Here is a 12,804-nt window from a genome sequence, read left to right as displayed (position 1 = left end):
TTAGCGGTTCGGGCTCGCCATGAGGCCGCCGAAGGTGGTGCCGTGGCGGCGGCTGGTCCGCGTCTCCTTCGGCATGTACTCGGCTGACGAGATCAGGTGAGGTCCCAGCGCAGGCCCGCTCCCTCGCGTGGGGCTGGGGGGACTACAACTCCCAGCGTGCCCTGCGCGCGAAAGCTAGCTGGCCTCGGCGGGCAGCCCGCGCGCGGCATGCTGGGACATGTAGTCCGGCTGCAGCTTGGCCCTCGCCGGCCTGTGGAATGGGGGGGCACCTGGGTTCACCTCTAAAGTTGCCAGGAGCTGTGGGGCCGGCTGGGAGGCCTGGGGGCGAGGAAGCGCTTGTGAGGCCGGGGGGACCCTCCGGAACGGATCTGGGTAGGGAGGAGGGGTCTGTGGGATGGAATGGGGACCTGGAAAAGTCCCAGAGCTGGGACCGTTTGGGCCAAATGCGTCAAAACAAGTTGGCTTTTTAATACACCGACCAAAGGCTTGAAAGAAGAATTTCCTGTGGGATGAGTGACTGAGTTAATAGAGCTAGTGTTGCTGGAATTCCTGTTGATTTCATAAACTGCTCTGAAAAAGGTATTTTTTTCTCATATATGTGTATATATATGTAAAAGCAGATATTAAATGTTAGCGACAATGTTCAAGCTAGCTAGTCACACTATTAAGTATGTGTTATGTAACTGCTGCCACTGATTCTTTTTCCCAATTACAGGAAACTCAGTGTAAAAGCCATAACAAACCCTCAGTATTTGGATAATGTGGGGAATCCAGCTGTTAATGGACTGTATGACCTGGCTTTGGGACCTCCAGACTCCAAAGAAGCATGTGCAACTTGCATGCAGACCTTCAGCAACTGCCCGGGGCACTTTGGCCACATAGAACTACCCCTCACTGTCTATAACCCTCTGTTTTTTGATGTAAGTATGTGCGTTTTTTCCATTGAGGATGAAATGGGTGCTGCTGCTCAAGCTATCTTGAAGTCTCTGAAAATTTAAGATTGCAGAGATCTACCTTTACTCCTAATTTAAGGGTAGCTCCACTGTAATAGGTGGTAAGTGAATGTGGTAGAAAAATTTTATTGTACCATGACATTTTCATAAGGAGAGTTCCAATGGATTTTTTTTTTTTCAAAAAGTACACTTGTAACAAATGAAGGGAGGGAAACTAATTGCAGGTAGTTGGTCATTATCTGGACAGTAAAAACTATTAGTTTGGTCTTTTAAACTACTTCTATGAACTTACATGAGCACCTACAGCACAAGCCTTTACCCTAGGATATCTAAGTGCCTTCTGGCCATTCATATTCTTCTCAGACTCTTACTCCAGAACAATTATTTCAGGAAACTGGGTCAATATGGGTAAGACCCAAGACACTGTCCAGCCATATGCTGAGTGACATGCAGCAAGTGCTAAACAAATAGAAGAACATAGGGTTGTAAATTTGACAGTTGTAGAGAGTTGAAAAAAGTTAAGCTATATGGAGAAAATCTGTTTTCATTAAAAAAAAAAAAAGCTGTCAAGAAGATTTCTAGCACCTGGAAATGAGACATGCTTTTCAGAGCTTTACAGTTGTTCTACTTATATGGGCTGCTGGAGACATGATGTAAAGCAGAGTTGTATGTGTTTATGGAATGAGCTAGTAGTAGTCTTGGCAGTGTTGTGTGAGAGCAGCCTTCCTCTCTAAGTGTCTGTGGGGGTGACATGCTATGGCCTTTCTCCTCATGACTGAAACAGTGGCAATCTGCAGATGGTTTGTTGGCAGAATATGGCTTGTGTGTGAGCTTGATTTTTATCTTCACGGAATTGCTTGTGATTTAATTTAGTGATTGGTCTAATATCTGTTTTTTAACAGCATTTTTTCTTAAAACAACTTGACTGTGCAAAAGAGTAAATCTGCAATGATAACTTTTTTTTTTCTTTCTGTTCCTTTGCAGAAATTATACCTTCTAATTCGCGGTTCTTGTTTGAACTGTCACATGCTGACGTGTACTCGAGCTGTGGTTCACTTGCTGCTAAGTCAGCTGAAGGTTCTGGAGAGAGGGTTGCTTCATGCAGTCCATGACCTTGAAGTCATCCTGAACAGGGCAAGTACTCTGTCTTCTTCCATTCCTTTTTGAGTTGATGGTTATGCAATGCTAGAACTCTTCTTATTTAATTTATTCTCTCTTTTAGTTTCTAGAGCAAAATGCAGATGCAACAGGCCTAGAAATTGAAGAAGAGTTAAATCGCCATGTTCATGAAATACTACAAAATAATCAACTAGGAGATCAATGTTCCAATGTAAGTATAATGAGTGCTCTTCATAGGGTCTTGGATTTTATGTCCTTTTAAGATAAACCAATAGATTCTTTTTTCCTGCATATTACTATGTATATGAGGCTTTGAATTTTGTTATTCTTAAAAAGGACTTTTTGGGTCAAAGATCTGAAGTTAAGGTTGGAAAGGTTTTCTTTTCTGGACCATAAAAAGAGTAGATATTAGGTTTCTAGAAATTACACTGTTAAGGCAAATACTTTGGTGATGTACATGGAATATAGAAATAATTGCATGTTACTGTTGGTATTCTATCTGCCATGATGATAATTCTGTGCAATATATCAGCTATATCTGCAGAACTTTTTTTTTTTTTAACTTCGAGAACTCATGTATCCAGCAGCTATGCAGAGTCACTTGCTGTAAAAAAATAAAGATTTAAATGACTGTAACTGAATTTTCACTGCCATTTAAATGCAGCTTAATACACATTGTACACCATCATTAGAGGAAAAACTCTTAAGATTTAGTACCAGCTTAAAGAATAAAGGCTACTTATGAAATAAAGTAAAAAAAAGAGGGGGGTTGAGTGAAAGGAAAGAAGGACTTCTTAGGTTTCCAGCAAACATAGGAAGAGAATGGAAGGACAGTAGAGATCAATGCTTAAATAAGTGTATTAATAGTAGCAGCCTGCATGTTAATTGTTAGTTACTATTTTATTTTCTGCCTTTTTTTTTTTTTTAGGTAAAAAATGTATGTGAATGCAAGAATAAACTGATATCACAGTTCTGGAAAGCACATATGACTTCAAAAAAATGTCCAAACTGCAAGTACGTTTAACTGCATAACAAAGTAAAGAGATAATGTAAAGGTAATTATAGTGACCTTGGCAAGCTTTTGTACTGACTTTTATCTGTTTTCCCTTTTTTTCCTTTCAGATCTAGGAGATCACTAGTGCGAAAAGAGCATAACAGCAAGCTGACAGTAACCTATCCTTCCACAGTATATCAGAAGTCAGGAGAGGAAGGCAGCCTAGAAGAGCCAGCAGGTGAAATATCTATCCTCTCAACTATATTTGCACCTTTTTTTTTCTTTTTTTTTTCTCTCTATTTAAGGTGCAGGGATTCCTATCAGTGATTACATACTTGCAACTTGCATGTAAAAATTAGACAAAAGACTAGGCCTGTCTATGACTTCAGTGACTATAAAAGAGAATTACAAGGAAGATGATGAACCTAATTTGCCCTACCTTTGACAGTAGAATTTCCTTTTAAAGAGGAAAAGATCGGAGAGAAAGTAGGCAACACTTTCTAGGCCTAATTATTCTAAAGTGTGATTCTCTGCAAACCTCCCTTTTCCCTTGTCTGTTCCATCTCTGTTCCTTTACGTGACCAGAGAGAATGAAATTGGGTTTGTATATTGGTTAGATTTAGAAATAAGACTTACTTTGCTTGCTAGTCTGCATATCAAATCTTTGAGTTGTTCCTCAGGATGAGTTTTTAAGTGGTGAGGTCTCTGCTTTAACATTGTATTAGTGACATTTTCAACAAAAGCAAGGATATGCATATCCCAATACTAATTACTTCTGAGTGACAAATGTGACTTCACCCTATGAAACTGTTGGGTGCAGCTTTGATCTTTTCCTTTAAGCCCCTTCAGAACTGTTCCAATGTTGCAGCTGTTAGAAGTTGAGTGCTGCTTCAGCCCTTTTTACTGGTATCCAATTGTCGTGTATGTTTAGGCTTATTTTCTTCTTACTGCAGAGTTTCTCTTTTAGTTAATACCCTATCCCCAAAGCAAACATTTTAATGATATTTTAATGTAGATGTCAGCTGATGTACTTAGTTTGCATTTTCTTCTTTTCATTTCTTGTCTTTGCTAGAAGCACTTAGGATAAGCTAAGAAAACTCTTTAAAATCACATCTTTTTATTTATTTTAATTTTTCAGTTATTGATGAAACCCAGTTAGGCAAGAGAGGATATCTAACCCCAATGACTGCCAAAGAGTACATCCTGTCTCTGTGGAAGAATGAAGGTACCTCTTCTTAGAGCAATGTTACCCCTCGTTCTTTGTGTCATTCAGTGGACAGAGTCTGCAGATGTTTGTTCTCATATGGACTCCTTTTCAAGTCTTTGCCTTTTGCCTTAATGGCACCTGGCTGCCAGACAGTTGTTTGTGACAGGAGGACTAGTAGCTAGTAAATACAGAGAGCTGCGTTCAGTGAATTAAATTGTTACTCAGCTCTTCTCAAATTGTGGCTCCCCACAAAGCTTGTTTGTTATTTACAGAGAATTTGATGTTCACATGGTGCTGTGCCTACTGTTTCCAACAGTGACGTATTAAAGACTCTCTTGAGAAAGCATTTAATGTCTTCTGTTTTGAGTACCCTGTGCACCGAGTGTGTCTGCAGTTGCCAGGGAAAAAAATGGGGGCTTCATATAACAGACACAGCCAGTAGCTGTGAATTGTTTCTTGATGCTTTACTTTATTTCTTTTGCTATAGCCTGTGTTTCCAGTCAGAATTATTTCTAAACAAAGCAAAATGAATCATGGCAGTTTTTTTCCAAGGTATTTATGCCTATGTGATTTTATTTTAATCAAGTCCTATGTGTTTTTATTTTAACAGAGTTTTTTAGTATTTAACCCAGAAAATGCCTTTGACTTAATTCACCAAATGCATTTCTGTGAGTTTGCATGCCCTTTGAAAAGAAGTCTTAGTGAATTTGTCTTTGCTATTGTATCCTATCAGGTTTCTTTTTGCGTTATCTCTTCCCTGGTATGGATAATCATGGCAGTACAGGATTCAGTCCAGATCTGTTTTTTTTAGATCTTCTTGTGGTTCCACCTTCAAGGTAAGTAATTTCCCAAAAACTTTGTAGAAGTCATGGGTTTGGGCACATACTCCAGCAGAGGTCAGGGATGTAAACTCCTACAGTGCAAGCACTCTAACTTGCTAAAGTATCTGTGAGGTGTTAAAAGTCATAGCAGTAATAGGTGATAAATTTCAATGCAACTTCAAATTGACAAAGGATGGAAGTACTTATTTTGGAAAAAAAAAGTGCTAGTATTTCAAATTCTTTCAAATTGTGTTTTATAATTACATATATTATACTTGTACCAGTAAAATTTGTTAAGAAATCATTCCTCTAATGTTTGTCCCAGTATAATAGTTGAAGTTTTAAATATACACTGTTGATTTACAGAATTATTTTTCATGCATTTCATTGAATTAGAATGTTTGAGACTTGTGGGGAGGCTTTTTTTTTTTTTTTTTGTGGGAGGATGACTTTAAGCTTCCAAAATGCTTTTGATCTGCTGTAGGTACCGTCCCATAAATCGTCTCGGAGATCGGATGTTCACAAATGGGCAGACTGTGAACCTGCAGGCTGTCATGAAAGATGCACAAATGATACGGAAGCTCTTGGTTTTCATGGCAAAAGAACAATGTCAGCCAATAAAAATAACAGAAAATGAAATCCAAACAGTAAGAGTTGCTGGCTATGTACTTCTTTCATTTTCAATGTGTGGGCAAAGTTCAAGCACTTTCCTGTTTAAACTGTAGCAGTTTCTGCCTGGGCTGTTGGAGTAAATGCTCTTGTAGGTGTTCTCCATAACTTTGCTTGTATCACGTTCTACTCACATGGTGCAAAAGCAAAAACCTTAAATGCAGCTAAAGAAGTCTGCATAATTCTTCTATTTGATGACTTATATGAGAACTAATGGCCTTCTGTTATTGGAGAATGAAATATGTACAGCAGAAACAGTTGTGGCAATACTTTTCCAGCATTGCAGTGAATGGAAAGCAGTAGTGGTGAAAGGCTGATCTATCTTAAAAGCTTAATAATAATAATTAAATAGGAATAATAATAACAACCACCACCAGTTGATGGTTATTATTATTCGCCATTTGTTTTTAGATGGAACCAATTAGTTCACAAATACTTAGTTCAACAATAACTTGTAACTGCTTGGTTAATATTGACCAGTTCACGTGGTAATATAGTGACAAATACCATCATATATTGTCAGCAATCTTGTGAGCTGTGTGACTTCCTAGGGTTTTCTGTTGCAAAGACATGCAGGGAGGAAGCTGGGAAAACTTCAGTTTCTGAATTCAGCCTGTAAATGGAGGTCATGGCCTACAGAGGGAATGAACACTCTAATAGGAAGCTCTAAATGCATATATATTGTTTATCTTAACAAATGAGCTTTTGAAAGCACAACTGAGATGTGCTGTGAGCATCAAACATCCCTGTAAGCAAATGTGTCTCTTGTCCTTGAAACCCACTGCTTGAGAGCAGAAGTGTAAAGGAAACTAAGTAAACTAGTTTTAGTCAGGGCATCTTCAGCTTTTGTGCAATAGCCCCTATCTATTCCTCCACCTCCTAGTCTTGGCATGATGATTATGTCTCAGTTTTGGACTGTCATTCCAAATCTAAGTATTTTGCTTCCATTGTTATGATGTCTTCATATTTCTCCAGTGGCCACTAGATGGAGATCACTCTTAAAAATTTGATGTCACAAAACATTAGTGCCTTGCAGCATATGTTTCAGTGATCCTGTGATAGAGACTATTAGAACTATGAGATGAAAGTGATGTAAGTAATATAGGCTCATGAATTTATATTATTTTATGTAAAAATAAGGCTTTTCAGTAGCACAGTGATTCTTAGCATGGAGTCACTAACTAGCAGAAAGGTAATTTGGAAAGCAGACAGTCACCAGACAACCATCTCTTAAAATTCCATTGGATTATGTAGCTGTTGTCTTTGGAGATCTCCCATCCAAGTGGGTATCTAAAGTTTGACAGCGGACCAGTCTGAAGGACTTGGTTATAATAATTTTAAAATCATGGTTATATTACTAATGCTTTTTGGGATTCAGTGTTTTTAGTGAGGTGCAAAATACTGGCCTGTGTTTCTTCGGGTGGTTAATACTAAAATTCTGAGGGAATGGAGGATGTTTCTCTGCTTCCTTTTTTGTAGGAGACAGGTGAGCCTGATGAGCCTGTGGACCGTTCTGTCCTGTCCATGATTTCGGGACAGACCATTGCAGATAAGCTGTACAATGCTTGGATTCGTCTTCAGAGCCATGTCAACATTGTGTTTGATAGTGACATGGACAAGCTAGTGACAGAAAAATACCCTGGGATTCGTCAGGTGGGTAGCAGGGAGAGCCTTAGACTTGCTATATGGCAGGCAGTTATAAATGAGAAGTATAGATGGAATTGAAAAAAAAAAAAAAAAAAGTGAAATGTTTGTGTTTAGTGTGCAGGTGTTTTCATAAAATGCGTCATTAAAATCTTGAGCCTGTCAGATGTTTCAGGCTTGTAATGTGTGTTTCACATCATAATCATTATTTTAACTTTTGTTTTCAAAGCTATTAGAGAAAAAGGAAGGTCTGTTTCGCAAGCATATGATGGGAAAACGTGTGGACTATGCTGCTCGATCCGTCATTTGCCCTGATATGTACATTGGTACGAATGAGATTGGCATTCCCATGGTAAGAAGAGATAAAGGACAATTTCTTTTTGGTGTCACTGAGGAATGTGTAGCACTTTTGGCTACAGGGCAAAGCTCCAGAAGTCGGTTTGAGGTGTTTGTTTTTTAAATGATTTACTGTCTCGTATGAATTGTTTGATGTGTCTGTAGCCCTGTGTTAACAAAGGGTTGATAAAGAAGGAGAGCTGGAGGACTTACTTATATACAATACTATTATGCTAAGCACCACATCTAGAAAAGAGGCTGGAAAAAAAAAAAGAAGCAGTGCATGCTTCCTGAGGCTATGAATTAATATGAAGTTTATAGTCAGATTCTGTTTCTGTCTTAGTCTTTGCGTAATGTATCTTGTAACAGCTATGACAGCCTTCAAGAAAAGTTAATCTCTAGTAATTTTGCTTCGTCCCAGAGGTCACAGAATGCCTTCTTATAACACTCTTTTCTGCTTGCCTATCTGCTTGTCTGTCTGAGAATGGTGGGCATGCTGCTTTTGCTGCCTTTTTTTGTCCTTTCTTTTTTTGTATTCCCCTTACTTTTGTCATTTTTTTCAGATTCTAAAATCATGTAGCTTGTTTAACTGCTTAATGAGTTTTCATCTTTAACTGCAGCAGAAAGCCATAAAAAACACATAGTTTCTCTTCTTATGTTAGAGGATTTTAGAACAGAGGTGGATTTATTAAGCGTAACGACTAGTTGAGATGAGAATGAGATGAGAGTATCTAGAAGGGCTTTACATCTAAGAAAGAGCTTTACATCTAAGAAAGAGCTTCACATAATTTCCATTTACATTGCGTGAGATGTTAACACTGTTTTCTCCATGACTCAGTACTGTTTTAAGTCAATGTTGGAAAAAAATAACTATTTCTTTCCTATTTTTCCCCTCCTGTCTAGGTATTTGCTACCAAACTGACTTACCCTCAGCCAGTCACTCCCTGGAATGTCAAGGAGCTGAGGCAGGCTGTCATTAATGGCCCAAAGGTTCATCCTGGGGCCTCCATGGTCATTAATGAAGATGGATCTCGTACAGTGTTGAGTGCCAGTAGCCTGACCCAGAGGGAAGCCATAGCTAAGCAGCTCCTTACTCCTTCCTCAGGTGCTCCCCAGTCAGGATTGAAGATTGTGAGTATTGCAAAGACTTGGCTTGTCAGAGATCTCCTGTGTGTTTTTTTGTGTGTGTGTTTTTTTTTTTTTTTTTTTTTTTTAAGTCTCTGCTGGTGATTCCAATATGCCTGCTAATAAAGGCTTCCGTTACAGGATTATTTTCTCTTTTAGTAGGTAATTAAGAAAAACTTGGTCGGGGGGAGTGTGAAAATTTTGAACAGTTTTTCATGGTATCTCTGAAGGCTGAAATTCAGCGTACTTGTAGAGTAGTGGGAACATGAGCAACTGATGGGACTGGTCTCCTAGCAAGCATGAGCAAGTATCCCTGAGCACACGTGGAGTCAAGTCCTCCATTCCAGGCCAGCAGTGCTCATAGTGGTACAGAGCAGGGAAGGAACAGTTTGACCTTCAAAGAATCAGTCTTCTCTACAGACTGCAAGACAAGGAACTGCCACGCTCATTCACATTTATTTATGTAGATATTAGCATTTGTGAAATGCACAATATAATCAACCTACGAAATTTCTTAATGTCTCTCTACCTTGCAAGAGTGGAGAATTTGCTATCTGCAAAGGCTGTTGAGCTGCTAGAGCAAAATATTTTGCAGAAATGCTGAATAGTCTTCTCACAAAATCTGTTACACATATCTGTGTCTCTAATACAGGCCTGCTGTAGATTTGATTTAAGACTCAGTATTTTCATGGTGTCAGTTCTCTTGGAGCCTGTCATAGATACTACATTTTTATTGCTCATGCAAGTTCTGTATTGCCCCTGTGTTTCTGATGGGCACAAAGCAGCAATAAGTCTTGTGTGAAGAGGACTGTTTTCAGACAAGAAGAGCCCATGAATTCCTGGCTTCCAGCCCAGGTTGCTGTTAATAAACATGATGGTTGAGCTGTCACCCTTGATAGCAATCTTCTCTTAGGGTTCATCAGTGCAAACAGTATATGCAGACATCTAACAGATGTTTATACCCAAGACAGAACATAAAGAAAGCAGCTTTTAGCATACTGTGAAATGAGAAAACAAGTGCAGAAACAGAGAATATCCCATTAGACAAAAAGGTGTTTCAAGGAGAGCACTTCAGCTCTCAAGTACTTGTGTAAATGAAACTGTACAGATCAAGCAGGATTTTTCTTGGTGTCTTAATTTGTTCTACTTTGAACGGCTTGAAATTTTGTCTCATTTTGTGTGCAGAAAAGCACCTGAGATTTGGGGTGCTAAAGCTAAGGTCTTTTCAGTAATAGCAGACTAATGTGATTTGAAAATGGAAAACCATGGTGACCTGACGAGGGAATTGCATGTAGTGTTGTGACATTTTGGTGGTATTCAGGATATAAAAATATCTGAAATCACCAAATTTGGTAGTTTTGGCTTGATTAAGTATGTGTGGAAAGATGCTTTAAGTAGAATGGTGAACCACTGGGCAGCTTAGTATGCACTTTGATCTCTTCCTTTTTCCTGAACTTCTACAATGGGACTTTCTCTTACAGTGCATGTGGGAGCTGAGGGTTATCCTTTAGGGCCACACAGAGACTTATGCTGTGGTAAATATTCAGCAAAGAAAAAACTTTTTGGAGGGCTACCAATGTCAGGGCTCAGACATTTAAATATTTGTTCAAGTTCTGAACTTGCAGGGTGTTTCCAAACACAGTATCAGGTGAAAACAACCCAACATCTCTTTCTGTGGCAGAAATAAATTAGATCTGCCTAAAATGGCATAACATGGCGAGCCCCTAGACTCAGTGTCACAGCGAGATCAGAAAGGATGCCCCCCAGGCTGCTTACACACACGTTGGTATTGGAGACTTTCAGATGCTGGTGTGGAAAGAGAAAATTCAGAATCCTCTGTTGGCTTTTTTTGGTGGGATGATGACTCGCAAAACAAACGCCAAATCAGAGTGCACTGCTGAAATATGTGCTGAAGGCTCCCACTGTGTGAATGAGCAAATGAGCCTTGTGAAATATTAAGCACAACATGGTTGAGCTCTGTTTGCACTTAACTCCTGGAGATACCAGTGTGGCTATTGAAATCTGCATATATTCAAATAAATACCAATAAATAGCTACTTAGATTGTACAATTTAACTTCCAGCAGTTGATAATCACTTAAACATATACATTATATGCATGCGTATTACTGACAGGGAGATTAAAATGAGACTATTTTGAGGGACTAAATTGTAGAGGAGACTGCACTGTGTGACCTTCATGTGTTGTGTTCAAGCTTGAAACTAGATCTCAGAGGTCCCTGGCCTCCAGCTAGTGGTACTGTGATCTGGGATGTCTGGGGTTATGATAGTGGAATTACCAAGTCAGCCCTGAGGGCTTTGGCTAAACAGCCTCTGTTCTCATTTACAAATGAGAATTTACAAATTACATAGTTATGAATTACGAATTTACGAATTTCCTTTCTCTTTCAGTCTTTGGTCTCTGCATTGCCATGGGAGAGCAGAAGTTGATAGGATGTGGCTTGCATGCTATTAACTTGGTTTGATCTTTATGTTTTGTGGGTGCTAATGGTGCATTTGCAGTCCTGGTGTGGTTTGGTGGAGAACAGAGGTTTAAGGGGCAAGTAGAGCTGATTCTCCTATAAAGGCTTGCACAGAACATCAATACTAGAAAACAGTTTTGGATGCGTGTATATTTGCAGATTCATCCTTTTCAGGGGCATGCAGGAGAATGCCTAACAGGCAGCAATTTCACTTGTTCTGCAGGTGTGTCGTCATATTAAAAACGGAGACGTCCTTTTGCTGAACCGCCAGCCCACCCTCCACAGACCCTCCATCCAGGCTCACCGGGCCAGGATCCTGCCCGGAGAGAAGGTGCTGAGGCTTCACTACGCCAACTGCAAGGCCTACAACGCCGACTTCGACGGCGACGAGATGAACGCCCATTTTCCCCAGAGCGAGCTGGGCAGAGCTGAGGCCTACACCTTAGCCTCCACGGACGAGCAGTACCTGGTTCCAAAGGTGAATGGGTGAACTACTTCCAGGGTTGTTTTTTGTAACGTGACGGGGAAGCCTCTGCCTTGGTGCCTTCATAAGCTGAGCACAGGCTCGAATCATGCGCGTCAGAGGGAGGCTAGAGAGAAATCTGGAAATCTGTCTGTGGGCTTCGCTTTGATTTTTGTGTGATCAGGTGTTTATGGGTTGAGTACCTCTTTGTAACTGCCTGTAGTACCTCTCTGAGATTGTTCATAGTGCCTGAAATGCTTATCCACACTAGTATGCTCCTGATTCCTTTTCTGTCTCCTACTTGTCACCAGGATTGCTTATTCCTCTTGCAGATTCTTGTGGCATATTTGGTCTCTCTTTTTTTTTTTTCTTTTTTTTTTCTCCTTTTTTTCTTTCTTCTTTCTTTTTTTTAATCTTTTTTTCTTTTTATCCTTTTTATTCTATTCTTTTTATCCTTTTTTTCTTTTTCTTTTCTCGCTCCTCCTCACTCCTCCTCTTTTTATGATGATCCCTTCTCTTGGGAAAAAAGAAATCTTATTCCTTTAGTTCAGAAGAGATTTTGTAGAGGCCTGCACTAAAACTTGGTGCTTTTATCCGGCCGAACTATTTTTGGGATTGTGACCCTTTTACCCTCTAACCCTCCAATCCTTCTCCTTTCTGTCTCTGTAGGATGGCAAACCACTTCCTGGCTTGATCCAAGATCACATGATTTCTGGTGTCAGCATGACAATCCGGAGCTGCTTTTTCACACGGGAGCAATATATGGAGCTTGTTTACCGAGGCCTAACAGACAAAAAGGGAAGAATTAAAATCTTTCCACCTGCCATTATGAAGCCACAGCAATTATGGACAGGAAAGCAGGTAACTTGAAATGTATTGAGTTGTTAAGAGTGTCAGTGGTTCCAGAGTGAGCAGAACTAATAATAAAACTAGTGCTGTTGAGCTGCTGAAAAGCAGAATCCTATCACCTAAGCAACACTATATTGAACTA

The 12,804-nt window shown here is 39.6% G+C and overlaps 1 protein-coding gene across 1 annotated transcript in view; it reads left to right on the top strand.

Moving 5' to 3' along the window:
• Positions 1–19: 19 nt before the first annotated feature.
• POLR1A (RNA polymerase I subunit A) overlaps positions 20–12,804 on the top strand; it is a 30,065-nt gene continuing 17,280 nt past the window's right edge. The window contains exons 1-14 of the mRNA XM_010212817.2: positions 20–96; positions 716–920; positions 1,938–2,087; positions 2,176–2,283; positions 3,001–3,086; positions 3,195–3,304; positions 4,205–4,291; positions 5,007–5,109; positions 5,579–5,741; positions 7,243–7,416; positions 7,637–7,759; positions 8,647–8,874; positions 11,574–11,828; positions 12,483–12,674. Of these exons, the coding sequence (XP_010211119.2) occupies positions 20–96; positions 716–920; positions 1,938–2,087; positions 2,176–2,283; positions 3,001–3,086; positions 3,195–3,304; positions 4,205–4,291; positions 5,007–5,109; positions 5,579–5,741; positions 7,243–7,416; positions 7,637–7,759; positions 8,647–8,874; positions 11,574–11,828; positions 12,483–12,674 (2,061 nt within the window). The remainder of the gene's footprint in view (positions 97–715; positions 921–1,937; positions 2,088–2,175; positions 2,284–3,000; positions 3,087–3,194; positions 3,305–4,204; positions 4,292–5,006; positions 5,110–5,578; positions 5,742–7,242; positions 7,417–7,636; positions 7,760–8,646; positions 8,875–11,573; positions 11,829–12,482; positions 12,675–12,804) is intronic.

This window comes from Tinamus guttatus, unplaced genomic scaffold (assembly GCF_059628265.1).
Source record: "Tinamus guttatus ecotype Peru unplaced genomic scaffold, ASM5962826v1 Tinamus_guttatus_pri_ptg000218l, whole genome shotgun sequence".
Taxonomy (NCBI): domain Eukaryota; kingdom Metazoa; phylum Chordata; class Aves; order Tinamiformes; family Tinamidae; genus Tinamus; species Tinamus guttatus.
Note: the sequence above shows the minus strand (reverse complement) of the source record. Positions and strands in the feature narration are given on the sequence as shown.